This window comes from Orussus abietinus, unplaced genomic scaffold, assembly GCF_000612105.2.
Source record: "Orussus abietinus isolate OABI.00-Male unplaced genomic scaffold, Oabi_2.0 scaffold5, whole genome shotgun sequence".
Taxonomy (NCBI): Eukaryota; Metazoa; Arthropoda; class Insecta; order Hymenoptera; family Orussidae; genus Orussus; species Orussus abietinus.
The window spans coordinates 2,395,645-2,416,896 of record NW_019394929.1 but is presented as its reverse complement, the minus strand read 5'-3'; the positions used below and the strand labels follow the sequence as shown (position 1 = coordinate 2,416,896).

The 21,252-nt window shown below is 55.0% G+C and overlaps 1 protein-coding gene across 3 annotated transcripts in view; it reads right to left on the bottom strand.

Annotated features, from left to right (window-relative positions):
- LOC105701150 (disintegrin and metalloproteinase domain-containing protein 10) overlaps window positions 1-21,252 on the bottom strand; it is a 70,261-nt gene that overhangs the window by 4,559 nt on the left and 44,450 nt on the right. For 2 of the 3 annotated variants that reach the window (XM_012427600.2, XM_012427601.2), the window contains exons 2-14: window positions 9,558-9,818; window positions 8,041-8,235; window positions 3,652-3,947; window positions 3,012-3,158; window positions 2,348-2,499; window positions 2,045-2,279; window positions 1,742-1,916; window positions 1,465-1,642; window positions 1,197-1,374; window positions 878-1,111; window positions 674-790; window positions 431-595; window positions 206-335 (exon numbers count right to left, since the gene is read on the bottom strand). In XM_012427600.2, coding sequence (XP_012283023.1) covers window positions 206-335; window positions 431-595; window positions 674-790; window positions 878-1,111; window positions 1,197-1,374; window positions 1,465-1,642; window positions 1,742-1,916; window positions 2,045-2,279; window positions 2,348-2,499; window positions 3,012-3,158; window positions 3,652-3,947; window positions 8,041-8,235; window positions 9,558-9,818 — 2,463 coding nt within the window. The remainder of the gene's footprint in view (window positions 1-205; window positions 336-430; window positions 596-673; window positions 791-877; window positions 1,112-1,196; window positions 1,375-1,464; window positions 1,643-1,741; window positions 1,917-2,044; window positions 2,280-2,347; window positions 2,500-3,011; window positions 3,159-3,651; window positions 3,948-8,040; window positions 8,236-9,557; window positions 9,819-21,252) is intronic. The other variant, XM_012427602.2, reaches the window with a different exon arrangement.

Genomic DNA, 21,252 nt, shown 5'->3' with positions numbered 1-21,252 from the left:
GGGGCATTACAATAAGGGCTTCGATCGAGCCTGCAGGGTGATTAGATAAGAATTTTTCTTAGGCAAGAATTAATACGTTCCCCTATTAATGTGTAGAAATATTTGAGCGGTTTTAAATAGTATTGCATGTTGTACATTTTTGGCGTATTTGGGCAGACCCGATCGATAACCGGCGGCGAAACAAAAAGGGGTACACCAACGATACCTTTAGGATAATACTGAGCACCTCTGCCTTCTCCGTATCCGTGAGATGGTCCTCGGGAACCGTGAGCTCCTTGTCCTTGTCTCGGTGGTATACTTCTTGGGCCAGGACCAGGGACTCCGTGGGGATGCCGCTAAAAGGAACGTTATTGCTATTATGAATCCGATTTTTACGTGATATTTTTAATTAAAAAAAAAAAAAAATTAAATTCCGAAGACATTTTCTTACCATTCTTCTAAGGGTATTCATCGGCCTCCTTAAGGTGTCACTGATTCGTCTGGCGGGAGGCTTCTTAGGATTGCTAGAAGGTGTGTGCACGGCGCAGCACTTGATAAACAAGCCCATGAAAATGATAAAGGCTATGCCCATCAGTAGAACCGCCCACCAGAACTCCTGCGAAGCGAACGGAAATAAATGCCGGCTTGTTCGATGTATCGGGGCCATGACTTCTCTCGATCGAATTGCTCTTACCGTGACCCACTGGGCGACCGTCTGCAGAGTTGCCTTATTGAAGAGGAGATTCTTCAACCTGGCAAGAGGCCCTTCGGCGTCGACCGCTCTACATTTAAGGAACACGTCGCAATATCCCTTTAATCAAATAACGAAAACATATCTCAGAGCACTGCCACCAGGGTCGGCAAGAGGTGTATCGGGAAACTTGGAATATTTCATTACCTGAAAATTGTCACAAGGAGAGCCCGGTCTGAGACTGATTCCACCTTCCGGTAGCCCGACGGCACTGGCAAATTCACTAGTGCTGCGACAAGTAGACGTGTCGGTACCATTTTGGCATGCCAATTCGCAAAGCTTACGCTTGTCGATATTCGGTATTATACTGCTAGTCAGAAGACACTCCGTTAAGTTCCACTCAAGACAAATGGATCCTGTGCACTCGCCGTTAATGCAAAGCTGCGGAAAACAATGTCGATAATTTAGAACATCTATGCTCGGATTAATCTTGTTCGTTAAGTGCGCTAGGAAAATGGGCACGTACCTGAGTTCCCTCGTTACATCTAGTCTTATTCGCTCTAGGCAGTGGGGCAGGACATTCGGAAGATCTGCCGTTACACGTTGAATTGTAGCTACAATCGGACTCAGCTTTGCATTGGACGTTATGCGATAGTGGAACAAATTGGCAGGTTTCGCTCGAACAGCAAGGCCCTTGACTCGGGCTGAAAGTTAAAAGGGAATGATTAATTGCTATCCTCCATAAAAAAAAAATTAATTATTCAATCCCTTTCATCTGGGTGATGCAGAAGTACCTGCACTGAGTCCCATTTTTTCTATGGCAGCCTTTGGCAGTATCGTTTCTGATTTTGTCCAGTTCGGACACTTGCAGGGGATAGCAACATTTGTCCACGCACTCGTCATCGTCGTATCCACAGTCGCACTCCTCTCCTGCCTCGACGATTTTGTTCCCGCAAAATGCATCAGCGGACGCTGCAATTAATTGACGATTAAGTACCCCTCTCTCGGAGGGAAAAATCAAAAAGTTGCGCAGCTGTCGAAATTATTTAAAAATTCCTATCCCTAGCATACCCGTGAAACAATTCCTCTTCTTGTTATCTTCTATCGCGTCTAGGACATTGCTGATGTTGCCGATGCTGCACTTTGAAAATTTGCTATTATTGGGTCTATCGCCACTGGTAGCTGATGCGAACATTATGTAATTTCCGTGCAAACCGCCCGGTCTGCATTCCGGTGGGAAGTCGTGCTAAAAAAAAGATCAAGGTCGATATCGTTCAATCATCGCAGTCATGGAGGATCTAACCGTAACGTGGATTAGTTCAATGACGGACAGCTTCCTTGAATTTATCAGGACCTCTTTGAACTTCATCTTACCGGCGACCCGAAATTGTGACCGATCTCGTGGGCCAGAGTCAGTTGCGACACTTTGGGAGGTACTCGACTGTTGTAATTGACAAAGGTGATGATTCCCGTGTTGAGGGACCTTTTAGTGGATTGATACATCCCGGCTATGGTCTCGGTGTAGGTCTTGTATTTTTCGCAAATGCCTCCGGATGCCCCGGAAGCAGAAGCCACCCAAGCGAGGCCTAGAGTTCCTCCGGTGAAGTCTCTGCATCGAGGAGAAAAAATATTGAGCGTCCAGGATTCGATTGGGGAATTTTCGGTTATTTCTCCCACCTGTAGGTAAAGACATAGGCGAGGCAAAAGTCCTCGTGGTTGCCCAGCGAGTGCAGGTTCAAGAAGTTGCTGACATCGATGTTTTCCATGCAAAATGGATTCGGGTCCCCGCCATAGGTTTGCGGTTGAGTGCAAGCCGTGTCATCGTCGATCTACAATTAGAAGGAGTCGAGGTAACCAAGGAGGTCGTTGCGCGTGCCGTTTCTCTGGCTATAAGGTTACGAGGAAACTATAAATCCGTCTCCGCTCGTACCCACAGATGTGTCGCGTTTAACTCCGCGAAAGGTATCGTCAAAGCGATTATTAAGCAGTGCAGTACAATGCCGCGTGGTATCAAAGGTCGTAGTCAATTCCGTGATCCTACAGAAGAGCGCCGCTGGGACCGAGGTGGTATCTTTCGAGTTCTATGTTATGGGGACTAGTCAGCTAAAACCTCGGTTAACTCGTCAAAAATGCGGTTCAAACCCTAGGGGCTTAAAGCGATTAAACTGACCTATTTACTTTCGCGCGTTTTTCAGGGTTTATATCTCCGCGGATAACGTAGTCAAAGCTGGAAAAATATACCCGGGTCAATTTTTCAGAGCCTAAAGTAAAACACTACGCATGAGTAACACCAGTGAAATCCGCGAGCGAGGAGATACCCTCGGGATCTCGGAGGTCCGACCTTTATCCTCTGGACCTCGAACTTGATGTTCCTGTGCTCGATTCTACCGTCGAATCTTGTATCCCTGTAGATGTAGTTGACGGCAGTGACGTGGTGCGCGATCAGCGATAGAATCTCCTCCCTCGTCCTTTCCGCGTCTTGATGCAGCTGAAACAAACGATCGGATAATGGCTCGTTGTCTTCCAGGAGAAAGAGCAAGGGCGCGAGTTCGGATCTCTGGGACCGATCGCCAGGACGATCCAGACGATATCGTCGATCCAGTTTCGGGACCACGTCGCCGCTTACAATGGGACTCATCGATTCAAGGCGAACGGTAAGTCTGGAACCAATGGGGAGCTGCATGGAGGAGCTTCGGCGTTTCGACTATTTGCCGACCATGCGAAGCTCGTGAAACGCGGCCATAAAGCTCTATTCGAGGCCCCCGAGTATATGCTCTTTTTCTCTCTCTTTACATCGACTTTATTTCCCCCGCCGACGCGGGATGCAATTCCGCGACGTCTGGGCCGTCCTTTTACGTTTTGGATTTAAAAGGCCAATTTGCATTTGCGATATACGATCGGTCATATTTTGGAGGAGGACGAGACGCGAGCTTATTGCAAATCGAGTCGGGGGGAAACACCGGCAGGAGATGTTCCTCTACCTGCTTGGAGATGTGCCTCCAGATCAGGGGATCCGTTTGGATGAAGAGAGAACACGTGTTCTTGTTGTCCTCCTTCGGCCTGGTGGCTCTTCGGGACCTGCGGTGTACAGGCTCGTTGGCCTCTCTCGTGTACTTGTGACCAGGACTCTCCGGGTCTCCGTTCCAGGGCTCGACTTTTGGCTTTCCTCCTTCCCGAGGTTTCCCAGGAGGCACCGGCGACTCCGCTTCCGCGGAATTCTGGATCCTGTCCATCCATTGGACCACCTCGTCCGTGATTCCGCATCCGCTCGAGTCTCCTGAGGAATTAATTAAAAGAAGGAACGTGAAAGCATGCCCAGTCGATGCAATTATTTCCTATTACCGCATGAATCCCACCGCACGCAAATCGGTTCTCGACATAGGAATTATCCACATTAGTTTGTCTCGATACGGTTTCGCCCGAATTACCAATTACCGCGGTCAGCTCGAATCCGCATCGCGGATTTTTCCGCCGAGCGGCGGATTTCCCGTAAAAATTCTTCCGGGTCCGCGTCGAGGAGGTTCCTGGCTCGAGATCCTTGGAACGGAGGACGGTTGGGGGGAGGCACTCTTTTTCGGATTAAACGATGTCCTCGCAAAGACTCGTCTTTGATTCGCGGAGGGAGACAGCGGGGAGGGAAAGCTCGGAGTCGGTTCTAAAATAAAAAGCTCAGTCGTATTACGAGGATGGCTGAATCGCCGAGCGGATTCTCCTTTATGCCTGCCCACGCTGCTAAATCCGCCCGTCGTAAACGACGGGCCGAGTTGGCGTGCGTTTCCCTCGTAAAAAACGAGAAAAAGAAAGAGAAACGATATCCTTTAGCAACGGAACGCTCAAATCGGACGATGTGAGAGCTCGGTCCTTTCCCGATTCATCTCTTCCGCCGTGGGAAAAAAAAAATTTCAGCCGGACGTCGGGTAGAATCCAAACCGAGCTTTCGAGCAGGACTCGATACGAGATTTCGGAAGCCTTCGAGAACGCCTCGTCCGGTGATTCCACTCAGCGAGAAATGGGGCAATCGATGTAAGGGGCTCGGACTCTCGGATCTCTCAGAGGAAGGGGTGTTATCCCGGAGTTCGTCGCCGGCCTAAGTAAGGGAGAACGCCGGGAGCGAAATCCCGGTCGCTGGCAACCGGACGGGATATATAATCCCCGAAGGGAAGAGGGAGATTCTTCCGACGGGGCCATAACGCGACCGAGGAAGACCGCGAATCGCCGGAGTTTCCTCCGAGGCCGAACTTTGCCCTCGCAAAGCTCGGCGCTGTTTACTCGGCGGGCTCACAGCCGCTCGCAAAGCTCCCGGCAGAGCTTACCGCGGTACTTTCGGCACACCGAGCCGTTATTCACCGGTTAGTTGGCCACTGCATCTGCCCGTCGAGCGGCAACCCTTGTTAGCGCTCGGAAGACCGAGGACCCCGAAGAGGAGTCCGAGGAAGCGGGAGCGAATCCTTCGCGGAGTCCAGAGTCGAATTAAACCGGGATAACCCGGGGATCGGAGGCGACCCTGGGAGGAAAAAAAATCCGGTTGGACTGGGAAGTGATCCGGAAGGGGCAGAAATTTCCAGGGGAAGTTCCGGGCCCTCGGCTGGAGGCGAAAGCCGATAACGCCGGGGCGTCGATGCCATTATCGCCGAGGGTCGGGGCTTTAATAAGCCGGCATCCCGCGCCTCGGCTGATACCGGCCATCTTTATCAATACCGCCGACTTTGCGTGGATGTGCCGTAAAGATTACTCCTCTCCGCCGCGGCGCAGGGGCGGGGCGGTAATTTAAAGCTCCGGTGGGGCATCGACGCGTGTCCGACGCGCACGGACCCTCGCTCGAGAGTCACTTTTGCCGGTGCAGTTTTCTTTCTTTTTTTTAACATGCATCAAGGATATACATCGCCCGTCACGAAATCACGCAAGGGGAGGAAATTTCGCGCTCGAACGTCCCTCTTCTCGAGGAAGTCGGGGGAATGTTTCGGGCTTCCTCCCTTCCGGCTTGCGTCTCGTTTCCCTCTTTCTTGCGGTACTTTCTGCCTCGCGAAGAGGATCCCGCCGGGAGAAAGAAAGCCGGGAGGGTACGTTTGGTTACACGGTTGCAGCGCGAAACGCAGGGAAATTTATGCGCCGGGCAAAGAGGCTCGTTAATATTTCAGATGCGCGGGGGTGCATACGCGCGCCCACCCCTGCACGGACGAGCTCGTTGTACATAATATCCGGGGGTGTATGCGCACGGAGAGGGGACGAGCGTACATGCAAGCGCCGGAAAGCTCCGAGCGTCGAGAGGGTATGTACGCAACGTGCAACGATAAGTATTGCACCCGGTCGCGGCTCTATTTATTTAAGCAACTCTATTTACTCGGGTCTTATAAGCAACCGCCCGGCGCACGAGAGTTGCCGGCTCGTAAGAGTCCTTTTTTTTTGCCCCGGAAAAAGAGCCCCGTTTTCCCGACCGGCCAAAACTCTCGCTTCCTTCCCCGCTTTTATTCCGGATCAAAGCCGGCGCGTCTTCCGCGCGAGAGGACGCGATTATTAGTTCCCCGCCGTGCTGGAAATTAATGCCATTGAGCGTCTTTTGACTGGTCCTTTTCTTTTTTATTTCTTCAATTTACTCGGGAAATCCGCGGACCGAGCAACATCGAACTCGCGAAATCGAGATCAAACGCGCGTCCATGCCCCGCGGGGTGCATCGCATTCGACGACTCCGTAAAAAAAAGGGAAGGCGATGCAAAACGAGAGCCGGAGCGAAAACGGGAAAAGGGGAACCGGGAGCTTTCCGCGACGCCTTTCATTATTCCTCGCGAGGCGCAGCTCCGCTGGTTACAATTCCGCGGCGGTCTCTTCGTTATTCCAAGTCAAACCCCGCAATTGGAATCGCCGGGGACGTTTCTCGGTTTCAAGAAAGCTCCCGCGATTCGTTGAATCCGCGAGGGAGTTTACCCCGCGCCACGGAGGAATAATCATGCCGCCGATAATAAAGCCACGAGGAAAAAGGAATCGATCGGCGACCTCCCGCAGCGATTCGTCGAAGTCGAGTGCAATTATTATCGTTACAATGCGCCGGGGAATTACTTTTATTAGCGCCGTGATTAATACGCCGAGGTTTAATGACGGGGGATAAAGAGCTCCTGGGTACTCTGACAAATTGCCGCGGGCGGGAACCGCGGTGCGGTGGCTCGGACTTAAACAATCACGCCGGGCGTAAAAAATAATCGGCGCCGGCGATAACAAAGTCGTAAAGAGGAGTCGGTCGATCGTTTCCCGCAGCGGTCGTCGAAGCCGCGCGGAATCGTCGTTACTTAGAATGCGCGTCAACGGGTGACTTTTATTAATGTTTCGACTAATTCGGCGCATCGAGGTTCCGGGGGCACCGCGCGGACCGGCCGCGAGACGGAAACCGCGTGGCGGTCCGCACTGCGGTAGCTTGGACACGTCCCAAAAGGGATATTTCGCTGGGAAACTTCTTATGGGGCGGAATTTAGCGGCGCCGGGGTATCTCTCAAAGGCCATATCTGTTTGTATGCAAATGCGGATCGGCGGCGGCGGGACCGCGAATCCGTCTCTTAATCGACGGATAACACGGCAACTACTTGCCCGCCCGTTAAGCGAATCTCAAGGGGCAACGGTTCGGCCCGCAGTCCTCCGCAGACAACGCGACAAACGTGACGTTCCGCAGTTTAAACGAGCGGCCCGCAAAGTTTACGCGGCCCATTAGACGCTCGAAACTCTCCCGCGAGCTGTATGCGCAATTCCAATTACACCATACCGCATGATTAAAGCGCAAACCCGCCGCACCCCACCGAGGCGACGCCCCTCGGAGTCGATAGACGTCGCGACGACGGAAAATCCGCGTCTCGTCGCTCCTGTAATTCCTGCGAGGAGAGGGCGAGGTAAAAAAAATCGGGGGAATTTTTCCCGAGTTGCCGAATGACGTTTTCCATCTGCCGGGCTCTTTTCCGACGTTCCACGTTTCATCCGCAGAGGAAAAGCGAACGCGCGTTCGGGCGGAAAATTGTAGACACCCCGAGGGAGAAGCCGGGATGTCATTTCGGGAGCGCGTCGAGGCGGTGACGGATCCGCGGGCGTCCTGACCTCGAAAGCTCGCATACTTCCGTGCCGGCCGGCTCGATTACCCGCGATCCATCGACGACTGGCTCGGAACGCGGGATCCATTAATCATCCCTCGAATCGGAATGAATTTTCCGGACACCTCGGCGGCACGACGCTCGGTCGAGGTCTGTCGAAGGCAGGATTAATTCCCGCGAGGTGTCTCTCTCGCGAACGGTCAGAGCTTCGGAGGCGACGGCGAGATTCCGGATTCCATCCTCGAAGATGTCTCCCGGGTCGACCCGGGCCCGAATTTCGCGAGTTCTGGCATCGGTGCCCACCTTGTCGGACGCTGGAGTAGGGGTCGCCGACGTCGTTCTCGTGGTAGATGACGGAATGCAGAGTCTCGTTGACCTCGTGAGGTGGAAAGTAGTAGTGCGCCCTCTCCACGTACCAGGCGCCTCCACGTGGCGAGACGATTTTCCCGTGGAAGACTCCGTCGCTTATGCTGCCGAATACGTGGCTGCTGGGCTCACCTGCGGGAAGAGTAATTAGGAGAAATGAGACCGGGGATTAACGAGGACTCGGGGTCTTTGCCTTCCTCTTCTCGGGGGGATTCGGGAAATTTCCCCGGGAAAACTTCTTGAAAAATCGACCACTCCCGGGAAAAGCTGCGGAGCCTCTCTCTCATGGACCTACCTCGAGATAAGCGCAAATTTGATCCCCCTGCCCTCGTACTTTTGGATCGTTCCAGCTATTCCCGTAGATCAATCGAGCCAATTCGAAAGCGCGTTCATTTCGGAAGAACCCAACGAAAGGGCGTTCTCTCAGCGCCGGGAAAAAATGGCTCGTTAGTTATTCGCGGCGCCAAAGAGGACGGGAATTTTCCCCTATCGGCTTTTCGCTCTTCTCCCTGTTTCGGGGTACCTTTCATCCTCGCGTTTGCTTTTTCCGATTCCCGCCGAAATCCACGGGTGGCCCGGGGAAATGGAAATAAAAGCCACCCGCGGAGTGTCGCGTATTTGTCGCCGCCTCTCGAAAACATTTTCCGGCTCGCCCGCGAGGAGACAACCGACGCGTGCTCCGAGAGAAATCGAGGGACCTCGGGATTAAAAAGGGAGATTCCCCGGCGTTGATCCGGCGAATGTAGGAAAGTGGATCTCGACTTTTGGGGATTTTTTTTTTTTTTTTTTCCTTAATCCGAGGACGCGAACGCGGGTCTTCGAGGGTGCATCCAAAGGATGCAGGTTCGGAGCGTCGATTTCGGTAGTGCAGCCGCATCGGGTCGCGGATAAAGGTACGTCGAAACGGGAGAGTAGAAGAATCCCGACTACGGCTCGGGGCTTTCTCGCCGAAGAGCCACTTCATAATTTAACACGACCCGGGCCGTGTGGGAGACTTTTGAAAATTTAAACGCGGAATAAAGCTGCCTTTAGTACTCCCGCGACACGCACTCCGTCTCTCAAATGGGACGCCCTGTGCCCGCGGTAGGAGGAGGGCACGAGACGTCGAGAGACGGAGAGGGGCCCTCAAAGCGAACTCGCGGGATACAAGAGATCACTTACGAGTGCGGGAACTCGCGAGCGAGTAACGTAACGACATTACGTAAAGAAACGCCAGGGACACTTTTATCGCGCAGGATAACGCGATAAACATATATCTCGGTTCCCGGGCAATAGTCTGCGCGAATTTCTGCCCGCCCGAGCGGAAGTTTGCTCCCGGGAGCGACCACGTCCCCGCGAGATACGCGAGCGCGGTATGTCGTTTCGTTTAATATTTTCTAAAAAAAAAAAAAAAAATAAGTAGAAAGACATCGACGATGACGAGAGTCGTGGAAAAGTATCCGGGAGGCGCTCACCGAGCAAGTGGCCCTGGTAGACGTGGGAGGTGTCCAGGCCCTCGATCTTCCCGGAGGGTCCCTCCACGATTAAGTTGCTGCCGAAGGTGTTGAGGTCCCTCTTGAGCCGCAGGTGGAAGTCCCGGCCGTGAGAGCGAAATTTGACCGTGACGGCGTTGTCGCGCGAGAGGGACCTCCTCGCCCGGAGATGGCCTCGATGCACCTGCTCCGTGGGGTAGGACAAGGTCTCGTAGTGGCGAATGTACTCGTTCAGTCGCCGAGCTGAAACAGGTAAAGTCGAAATCGTCAAGGCGGTTACGTTTATAAATTACGCGGCGAGGGACGCACCCCTGCATTAAGCGTGCGTAAACCGACGGGCGCAATTCCCGCGAGCCTTAAACCGGGGATGGAAAATTCGAGCGGAAGACGGCCGGGGATAACTAAGGGTGGCTAAAGGTGGCTAAGGGTAGCCGCGAAGAAGCCCGGAGCGAGCCTCGTAAATATCCGAGGAATTTACGAGGCCGCGTTTACGGCGCCGGTCCTCGAGGAATCGAGCTCCCGAGGGAGAGCGGAGGGGTCGGGTCGTCTCGGGTCGTCCCGGGTCGCGGGACTCGCGGATGACGACCCGGGAACGACCGGGCCCGACCCCGCGACCCCTCGGTCAGCCGGGTCGATCGCGATGGTCCCGATTCGCGCTGGCGAGGTTTCCGCTCCGCGAGCCGGAAGTCACGTGGAGCGCGGTAATCGCGGGGAGATAATTATGACAAATTGTGCAGCCTCGCCCCGAGTGCCTCGACGGGGCCGGAGGGCTGGAAGAAGTACAAGAACGAGAACGCCGGAACAAAGGGACAAAGGCACCCGGGCTCGCCGGAGGGACATCGATCCGGGAACGGCGGCTGCGAGGAGAGAGGGGCGGACAATTAATGCAATTATCCAAATTCGAGCCACTTCGATCGAGGCCTTTTTCTCGAATTTCATTTAATCGGATCCCCGGGTACGGTGATTAATCGCCGAGAAAGTAGTATCGGCGATATCGGTTTCGCCTCGCTCTTTGAGGCGGGTCGAAGGGTATCCGCGGAAAGGGACTCTCGGTCGCGGGATCAAGGACGCGGAAACGCGGAGAAACGGCGGAATGCCCCCGCGACATGACTGCAAAGGGATGATCCCCAGGGAGGGAAGGATACGCGCTGTAATACATCGTCGTCCCGGAAGAGTAACGACTTTCTGCCTCTCGTGCCTCGATCCCCTAACGATCCCGCGACTCCGCGGATGTACCGCGATCGTTTGTCAAATGGCGAGAAAACCGAGTAACAAGCGGGGCTTCCGCGCGGAAAACGAAAAATTGAAGCTTTGCCCCGAGGCGACGTCGTCGACTCGTTCTCATCAGGGTCCCGTTGCTCCTTAATAGCTCTTTCTTACTTTCCTTGCCCTCCTGTCTATTACACCTATACCGTATTATTTTCTCATTACCGGCGATGAATCGATCGCAGCACGGAATAAGGACGGGACGAAGACGCGTCTACTAGCCCCTCCACTTTTGCTTAGAATCATCGGCCGGTTCCTTTGGGATATCGAGTCGGTCCAGGTCTCGCGGATGCTGGGAATCGTCTGGGATAAATTCGGCGCAATCGGGTCGCGAGCTTCTTGGATGGACTCGGGATCGCTCGTCTCGACCGGGTCGATCCACCCGCTGCGAATGGCCGGACCTCGATGGGGACACGGCTCCGGTCGTTCCAGCCATCCCATTCACGGTTTCCGCCCGCGTGGCTGCCCCAGAGGAGGGGCCAGAAATAAACGTATCCGCTCCGCCCCGTGCGGTCGGCGAGTCGCGGATATTGCGTCGAGGAGGGCGAAGTAGGCCAGAAATAAGCCGGCCATCGAAACCCCGAAGGGTCCTCGATCTCGACCACGAAGACGATCGACTCCGCCCTCTTCCGCGACCCCTGGGGGTACCCGTCCCTTTGGGGATCCGGATTAATGGCCCTCGACCATCGGACCTCGTTCGGCTAAGCTTTACTCGATTCCAGATCCGCACCTCGCGGACGCGATTTCCATTCTCCGCGTCCATCGGTCCGACCTGCGAACTCGTTCTTCCCGAGATCTCTATATTTTATCGATCACTCGGACCGAACACCTCGACCCGGACTTTCGGCCCCGAGGGCGTTAAATCAAGCGCCGATGCCCGTTGTTTGCGTTTCGCGTTTCCAGCAAGGATGTTTGCCGGTGCGAAGTGCAAACAGGGCAAAGCTGCGCGAGGCGCACCTGCGACCGAGTCCGACGGGCTGGGAACGGGAGGACGCGTTAAGGAAATAAAAGTAGAAGCGAGGTTGTGCCGGGAAATCGGTGGGAAAAAAAGTCTCCTCTCGTGGTAATTCCGCGATGCGAGCGAATTCTTAATGGGAACACCCGGGGTGAATAAATTCCGGTCCCCCTGGCTCTTCCCGTTTCGCGCAATTGCGATTTCGAAGTTCAAGGGAGCCCGGACGTCGACTTTCCCGGGAAAATCGTTACGTCATCGTCGCGGAGATATGCGGCGCGATTACGAGGGAAATTGGGAAAGCAACCCTGGAAAATGCAGGAGCGACTCCACCGGGAGGGACAGCTCTCCGCTACCGTCTGTATCTCGCCGCCTCTCGGTTAGTGGATTTTCCGCCCTCTCTCTCTCTCTCTCTCTCCGCCAACTAAAGATGCGCGCTTTTGAAGCGGGATGATCACGGAGGGTCCGGGAGGAGGAAGGTCCCGGAGAATGGCATCGGAGAAGCCAGAAAATCCAGGAAGTCGGCGTCTGGGACGGGCCAGGACCCCTTATGAGAGCTGCCTTTATGCCCCGTCGTTATCCCCGACGTCTCCCCGCGACGACAATGCGCGCCTTATGTGGAATCGTTCATTTTCCGTCGAGAAAGGTCTGACGGACCCAATGGGCCCTCGCCCAGGTCGAGAAGATTGCCCGAGACGCAAGGATCTCCGCAACGGGCATTATTATTCCCGGCATCGCCGTAATAGGAATTATCATTTCCGGTTTCGCGATTCCAACTCTCGAGTACCTCAAAGGACTCCGAAGTAATTCCTCCTTCTTATTTGACGCGGCGTTTCGTCTGAGTCTGGTACTTGCCGAGGGTACCGGCGAAACTTGAGACCCCTGGCTTTTTCTCGACTTCCCTCTCTCTTGAGTTTTAATTAAACCGTAATAAGCTCTTTAACATTCCTGGTTCAACAGGACAGGGTCCGAGCCGAACGCCGCTAAGCCGCGCCGAACGATGAAGTCGCTGTTACGAGGCGGAATGAAAAATCCAAGTTGCAAAGTCTCGTTCATAAATCCCGGTGCGTCGCTCTCGGACGACGGACTTCCCTCCGGGAAGTTTCAGAAATTCGAGGCATACACTCCACTCGGGATATTATTAATAATGCCCCGCCAGACAGCCGCGAAACATCGATCGTCTCGAATCCGTCCCAAGTTGAGGACCGGGTACTTTGGCTGGTCCAAAGTACGACCACGGAATTGGATCAAGGGAAGCGAGACGCGAAGTTGAAGCTCGAGCTGGAAGTTAACTCGTGCCTCGGTACATCGGTTTGTCCGGAAAGCAATTCGATGAAAACGTCGTTACCGAACATTCGGCCCCGCGCCGATTTAGTTATTAAGGAAGCACTCGATTTTTCGTCTCGAAGACTTTCATCGCGTCTTCGATCGCCGGTGATGTCTTCGACGCGAGGGTTGCTCGTTTAGAAAAAAGAAAAAGAAAATGGCCACTTTGCGGGAGTACCATTTTCGAAACGATCCCTCGTTTCCGGAGGTGACTATCCTCCTGCGCGGACTTCTTTTACCTTCCCGCTTTTTCCCGAAGTTCCGACTCTCCCTCTAACTTTCCTTCCCCTCCGCCTCGAAGGAGCTTCCCGAAACTTGTGGCAATTCGAAGACAGAGCTCGGGAGGCGAGATTGCCTCTTGCCGGCGAACCAAAGCACCCGGCCACCAGTTCCTTCGGGGTTAAATTTCCTTTTGATAAAATCCTAAAATAAAAAGCTGGGAATTTCGTTATTTCTGCGCCGAGGGAAGTCGTCCCTCCCGATGGCGGACTTGGCGAGCAAACTTCCCGATCGTCCCTTTTAATTCGAACGGAAAGATCGTGTACCGCGAGCGACCAACATTTATTACACCCTCGCAAAAACCTTCAACCCTCCGAGCCGTTAACCCTAACTTAAGCTCGAGGTCGTAAAGCGAGCTTCTCCCAAAGGCGAGACTTTCGTCTGAATTTTCCAAAGTTCTTTTCCGCGAGAAGATGCGGCGGAAAAATCGGGAGAAAAGGAGGAAAGGGAGGATCCACGAAGCAAGATTGCTCCACGTCGGCGGGGCAAAGGAGCCGGGAGCTTTTCCGGGCGGAATATCGTCTAGCTCGCACCTCCGCGATGCGGCTGCCTGGCTTTTCCTTCCCTTTCCCTTCAATTACCCGGGGAAAGCGGCGGGTCGCCATTTCGACGACATTCCTGAGGGAGGAAGAAGCTCGACCCCCCGGTTAAACGCGAGCGAGGCTCGACTCGCTCCGAAATCCTCGCAAGCTCTCTCCGCGTGCCGTTCCGCCGCCGCCCTTCGTTACCGTCACCGCCGCGAGATTGATTCTCGAGAAACGACGGAACGTCTCCTCGATTAACGGAAAGCGCTAGTCGTCGCTAACGGAGTTTCCGTCCCCCGACGTCGAGCTTTCCCAGGACCGCGCGACCGAACTCGCCGCATAAACGTCCGAACTTTCCCCGCGTCCAAGATGCATATCCCGGAAGTAGATGCCGAAACTGGGGGGCATACTTTTATCGCAAGTAACGGGAGGCACAATTACATCTGACAACCTGTTGAGAGAGGTCCGGGCGGGGCGACACTCGGATACGATTCGACCCTCTTGCATCGAGCGCCCTCTACTCGTCGCGGCTTTATTTTTCGGGGTGGAGTTCGAGAGCGATACGAGGGGGTCGTTGGTTTTCGACAAGGAACGGGTCGACTGCTCGATAACGAGGCCGCGTCCCGAATCTCGAGTCTCGAATTTCGTCTACGTGCCCGATCGACCGCGGAGGTGGCGCGCCCCTTGATAAGAGACCCGAAGCACCCCCGATAAGCGCGTCGGGAAATAACTCCTCTGGCCCTCGATGGATTCCTACGGATACGGTGCTGGAAAAGGTCGAATCCGAGGCGGAGAGGGGGCTTCCGGTAGCCGGCAGTATCGACAGGAAATGTTGCGGTTAAGGGGAGGTCGAGGGGGGTCGGGAGGAAGGAGGGTGCCACTCGTCGCGGATCGCTGGATCCCTCGTTGCATGGCTTATGAGCACGTATGCGCGATATGCACCCGGTGCCCATATTCTAGACCGTAACCTGTCCTCTCGGTGCGCGTACTCACGTACAGCGGGACACACGGAGAACCCACGTGGGCGTACCTCGTCCTGGCGGTCGAAAAAAAAAAAAGAAAAAAGAAATAAAATTGAAAGGGACCCCGTATCCGCCGTAATCGGACCGACGGTATTCGGTTGGATAAACGAAGAGGACAACGGGCACGCTCGTTGTCTTTCGTTCTTCACGCGTGACGAGTGCGTGCCAGGTCTCGGAACCATCGGACCAAGTGTGCGCCTCCACGCAGGAGTCCCTTTTTGCAGGGAATCGTTTAGCCTCTTTTCTTTTCCCGTCCGCATCCGAGCATCTCGCGGGGTTAACGTTTGGTCTCTAAATTCGTAACAAGGCCCCGATGGAGAATCGACGCCGCGTCGCGGCGCCCGTCATTCTCGGGGCATTATTAACGAGGTTGCGCGGAATCACAGCCGGCGCGCCCTCGCCTGGAAACGACGTTCCATTAAATTTTCATTTTTAATCCCGAGGCCCCCCCCCCCTTTCGAAATGCGGGGGGAATAATACCCCGGGAAAAATTCTGCCCGCGATTTTTCCCCGCCCCGGATTTCGATACGCGGCGTTTCGGGTTTTAACGTATGCGCCCGGAGCGTCCCGTAAATTTCGTACGTATGCAGATACGAGGAAAACGCGGAGTTACAAGTTCTCGGTTAACGCGGCTCCCTACGTAAAAGTTTTTCACGAGGGCGCACTTGGGCGTTCTCATCCTCTGTCGGGATGAAAATCATCCCCGGCGCTCGGTGGCGGGCGTAACGCGGAATTACTGGAGTGGAGTAAGGTTGATTAAAAAAAAGAACGGGGAGGGGAAGGTAGAACCGCGACTCGGCGGAATAGGAATTTTAATAAAATTCCGAAATTTCATTTCGAGTGATTTCGGGGAGGAAAAACGAGGAAATGCCCGGGAAAAACCCGGCGGTACCCTATCCCCGAGCTTTTAAAGCCGCGCGATACTCCCGCGCGCGTCGCGTCGCTTTAATGGAGAATCTCATAAATTTCGCCGCGTACACATCGGCCGACGGCCTTTTCGGGCCGAATTTTGTCGAAATCCGATCAACTTTGGAGCCCCCCTGTAAAAAATCTATAGTCAGATTTCGAAGTAACGAAGATAACAAGGTATCCGAATTTATCGACAGGAGATTAAAGGGGAAACGAGCGATTTTTTTCTTTTCTAAACATTTTCTACTCGATAATGATTCTTGTTTTTTTTTTTTTCCCCTAACAAAATCAGTAATCCGATTTACTTTCGCCAGTTTCCGAATCGTACGAGTCTCGAATGCGTAATATCGGGCGGTATCGCGATCGAGGGGCACGCACGCACTTCCGCTTCCGGCGAGCGCGGCCTTCGGTGAATTTTTTTTTTTTTTCCTCCGAGCGAGTCGCGGGAGAATCGACCTCGCCGGTCGACCTCGAGAGGCCCCGGGAAACTTACGCGCGAACGGGCGCTCGGTTACCGAAAGTACCGAGGCACAAAAGTGCGAGAGAGGCGTAAATGGTTTCCCCGGTAAAAGCGGAACAAAGCGTCGCCCGCTGAGAGGAGGTTTCGCGAGAGGGGGCGCGAAATAGCGAGGAGTCGCTCGAGCTTGATATTACCCGGCATTTGCATAGACATTGACGTATCGAGCCTGAAAAATATCGCATATCCCGACGAAATACCTTATTAAAGGGAAGCGTTTTTCACATTGCGCCGAGACTTGGCACGGGTTTCCTCTCCAGAGGCTGGTGGAGGACGTTTCGTTAATCTCCCCATCCCTCGAGTCGATCCAGAAATTCCCACTGCGGTACAAGGCGTATGTATGATTATCGACCTACCAAGGAAAAAGGGATGAAGGGGAAACAGTCGCGTCTAGACCGTGATAAGAACTCGGAGCGGCGAAGGAGGGCCAGCTCCTCGAAAACCGCGAAGGAGGGAGGACTCTTCCGGATGCGAGAAGAGAGGACGTCAGTGGACCAAAAATCCTGGCCGCGTTTACGAGCCACTTCCGGCCGCGGGGAGGGGCCTCAATAATCCCGGAAAAAGTGCGGCGAGGAGGGACGAGGGCATTTCGAGAGGGCGCCGTCGTTTACGGACGCGACCCCGCCGTTGGTCGGCTGCGTCGTTATAACGGATGTCGACGCAGTCGTATCCGGAAGCGACGTACGGAACGACTCGTGTTCCACGGTCGTTCCGTCGCGGAATGGCCGACAGGCTCTCGCCTCCACCGTTAACTACGAGTAAATAATAGCGTCGAGGGCGTTTCGTTTACGGGCCCTTTTGCCGGGCGGCGATGCGGCAAACGGCCGCGGGGGAGAGGGGGCGGAAAACGCAAAGAGTTCGACGCGAGCCGGACGGCCATTCCGCGAAATAAGAAACGAAACGACCCGAGACGAAGAGGGGCTCCCTCTTTCCGAGATTCCTCCCGAAACCTCGCCGAGACGATTCCCCCGGGAGTCTGGGAAAACAGCCGGAACTATTTTCGAAAACCGCAGTGGTAGTTTCCGGTCATTGGATAATTACTTTAAAAGCTCTGCTCGCATTATTTCGCCGGAAAAATCGAGCCCAGAGCGAGGGAGAGGAGGAGCGAGATAAATAGGACGGACAAATCGGGGTGCGCGACTATCGATTCCGAAAATCCCCGAAAATTCCGGAACGTCGATCGGCGCCGCGATTCGGCCCCCAGTCCCGCGGGACGCCCACCGCGATGGAATCCGGACGCGGAGATTTCGCCGCGTTCGATGAGCCGTCGTTAACTCAAAATTTCCAGCGTTTCGGGTCCGCGTGGAAATTTGATCTCGATACTTTCGAGTCGAGGCAAGAGGCGCGGACGAAAAGGGAGATTGGGGGCAGATGGCGAGATCAATTTTTGGGAAGGGTGAAACAGAAGGGGAGAGGGGAAAATCGTCGGGCGGAATTTCGACGGAGCAACGGTCTAGTCCGGAGCCAACGAGGAATAAGGCGTCCTTTCACGGCCGGGAGAGAGAGCGAGAGGGAAACTGGGTCGGGTGTACGTACGGCGAGAGAGAAAAAAGGCGAACGCGGCCCAGGGCGAAGAGATGGGATTGGTTCCGTACACACCGGACCACCGGAAGGGAGCGCGTCTTTCGTCTTTTTCTCGTTCCGCCTCTCACGAGATGTTCTCGCGCACCTAAGTGCCCGTGGAGAAGCTGGGAGAGACGGATAAAGAGAGAGAAAGAGGAAAGAGCGATCCGCTCGGCGTCGGATCCCGCGGTGGGGAACTCGATCCCGAGGGCGATTAACATTTTTCTTCCTTCTTTTTTATCACCTCCCGATGCACGCGTCGCGAGGCGTGCCTCGTGCGACGTAAACGGGAAAAATTCCCCGTAAAATTTCCATAAAAGGTATCGACGTCGACGCGTCGCTACGCGATAGGAGAGACGAGCTACCCCCTCGTGGGGGGCCGACGTTACCCCGGGAAACGTCGCGTCCCTTTGTCGCGATCGCTCGTCAGGAAACTCAATTAGCGAGCTCGCGGCCGTGCGATATTATTGCGGCCGTGGAAATTGTTTCGGCGTCCCGGCGAGGGGCGGCGCGACCGAAGGCGACCGACGTCGAGGGATCGATCTCGATCGACCCTATCCCCGTTCCTGCCCTCGCTCGCCTCCATTATCGAATTTAACTACTTAGACCGCTCCCGCCGTTCCGCCCAGGTGCCGACCAGCCGATTAATTCCGGGCCGGGCTGGCCGCCCTTTCGGAATCGCGACGGCCAATCGGACAGACCGCGACATTAGGCGACACTCGGCGACCCCGTCCCGATTGCAACCCCTCGGGGGATCGTCCGAAATTCGGCTAGTTTGGGCAAAATTGCCCAAAGCCTGGCATACTCGACCTAACTCGAGCAACCCCGAGCGGAGGTTATGCACTTTACCTCGCGCGAAATTAGATCGCGTTAATCAAAGTTCCTTTTTCAGGAGCCGGTTCTTTCGGGGAGAAGCCCCGCCCGTGATCCCGTGATCCCGAGACGCTCGCGTAAAATCGTCGGAGCGTGTCCCGAAGGGTGGCTTCCGTGGGTGGTGTGAGTGGATCCACCCCCTGCGAGATCCACACATTGCGAGACCCTCCCACGGGGAAGTTAACCCCGGAGCGCGCGCTTCGCTCTTTGGGGTGCGAATTGCGCGTTTAGCCGCGAAGGAGAAACCCGCCCCGGGTAAATTCCGCGCCGAGCCCGGCTTTGGGGATGAAACGAAATAACTCAAATTCCCCCGCCCTTCCATTGGACTCTCCGCTCTCGTTCTTTAAAGGTGGAGCGCGGCCCCTCCCTTAATCGTGCGCAAAAACTCAACCAGGGCGCAGTTTCCGTAGGAAACGTTGCGCGTTGCCGAAGGGGTGCAGAAAGCTCGTATCTGGATTTACCGTTACCTCGGGGGAAGGGCGCAGGACTCGAGCCCTGGGGTAGACAAAGGGTAGCGAAGTTCCGCGACTCCACCGGAGGGTCGGCAGACCTTTAGGGGCGGCCTTTTAATTGAATTAGTCCGGGGACGAGGAATTAATATTAGCGAGCCTGATTAATGCGCGGCCGGATCGCGGAGGGTGCGTCTCGGGTTTTCCTGGTCAGGCAAAGGGGTGAGAGCGGAGCTCGCACGGTAGTTCACCAGGCGGCGCAGCTTCTCGCTCTTTTCCCTCCACGACTCGGAAAAAGGAGCGCCTACCGTAAAGGCACCGTAGAGAAAGAGAGCACCCTCCAACCTGGAGGGGTGGTGCGCGTGCCGCGCTCGTCCGGGGCCGCTTGCCCCATTTTCCACCGAGGGACGTTTCAAAGGGTAGCGCGTTCGGTAGCGGCGAAACGGAGGGGGCGGAAAGGGAGGTTCGCAGGGCGAAGAGCGAGAACTCGGCGAGTCACCCTTCGAGAAACATAAATAGGGTCGCTCCGCCCCGCTAAATCTATCCGCGAGTTTAAGGGCGGAGGTTGCCCCACCACCCGGAAGGTCGCCGATAGGTTTCGCACCCCCTCGCCCTTTCGTCGACTCGCGGCCGAAGGTTCAGCGACCGCGCGACGATTTATCCTCGCCTCGAAACGAGGAGGCATTCGTCACCCTCGGAAGAGCGAATAAACGCCAGTTTAATATCGGCCACGGGGGCAACGGCGACGACGCGTTTTTCGCCCGACCGCGGAGAATTATTGGGTAATCGACTCCCCCGACTCGCTGACTGTAAAAACCCCACCCCCCGCGCGCTAATTGCGCCCCGACACGTACAATCGTCGAAAAATGGGCGGTCGATTTCGAAGGGATCGAATTCCGCGGTCGACTCTATTTTTTTTTGTTTATCACCCCTGTTGTCGTTCCTTCCGTGCACCCCTCGAGTAACGAATTCTAGCTCGCAACGCGACGATTGCGGTCGGAATGGAACCGATTCTAGAGGATTCTCTATTTAATCGAGTAACCAGGCTCGACTGCGCGACTCCACCCTGGCGCGTCTTCCAAGGGACGCAGTCGGAGAGGGTGGCACCCGCGACCCTTAACGCCGAGGCGGGGTTGGCGTTTGAAGACGCGAGGCGTCCCTCGGCCTCGCGTCGAGTGGCAGGGGTGGACGAGACGCCATTGATAATTCAAGGTCGGCCCGAGCTTCGGGGGTAAATCCTCGGATAATCGAGGGGGTGCGCGCGTCGGCGACCGACTTACGTCAACCCCCGCCCCCGGTCCCGTTTACGCTTTTTACCCCGTCGTCAAATTACTATGTAGAGTGCAAGAGCGTCGGCATCCCCGGGTCCAAAAGGGCGCGTAACCCCCTCGTCGAGGGTTGATCCGCGGATCCCGCCCCATTGTGCTCGAGAATCCGACCAAATCGCTCCCGATCGGGACCCACGAATGCATCGAGACCCTCGACGAAAGGGTTGCCGAGGGTTTTTTTTTTGTGAGACTCACCGCGCCGCGATGGGGACGCAGGGGAGGTTCTCGCTCCTTTATACGGCGGGGAAAGGCAAAGGCGAAAACCCCAAAGGTTTTTCTTTATTTCCCAAACGGAGCCCCCTCGAGCTGGAATTATGAAAATCCGAGGAACTCCTTTACGGAGCGTCCTATCAGCCGTTGATGGGGTGAAGGGGTTGGGCCCTTAAAAGTTTTCAAACGGGAAATAACGACCCTAGACGAGGAGATCCGAATGAGGGGAAGGAACGGGTAAAAAGCGGGAAGGGTGAGAAGGCGCCGAAAAATGTCGAACGAGCCTGTGGTCGATTCGCTGATTTAGCGGAGAGTAATTGACGACGAGAATAATCGAAAAACGAGGGATTGCAAATTTTTGTTCCACTCGCCACTCGGTTGGAACTCGATCAGGACTCGGAAAAATTCTTCTTCGGGTTCCACTCCCGTCAGGTGCCGGTGGTGATCCTGTTACGTCTA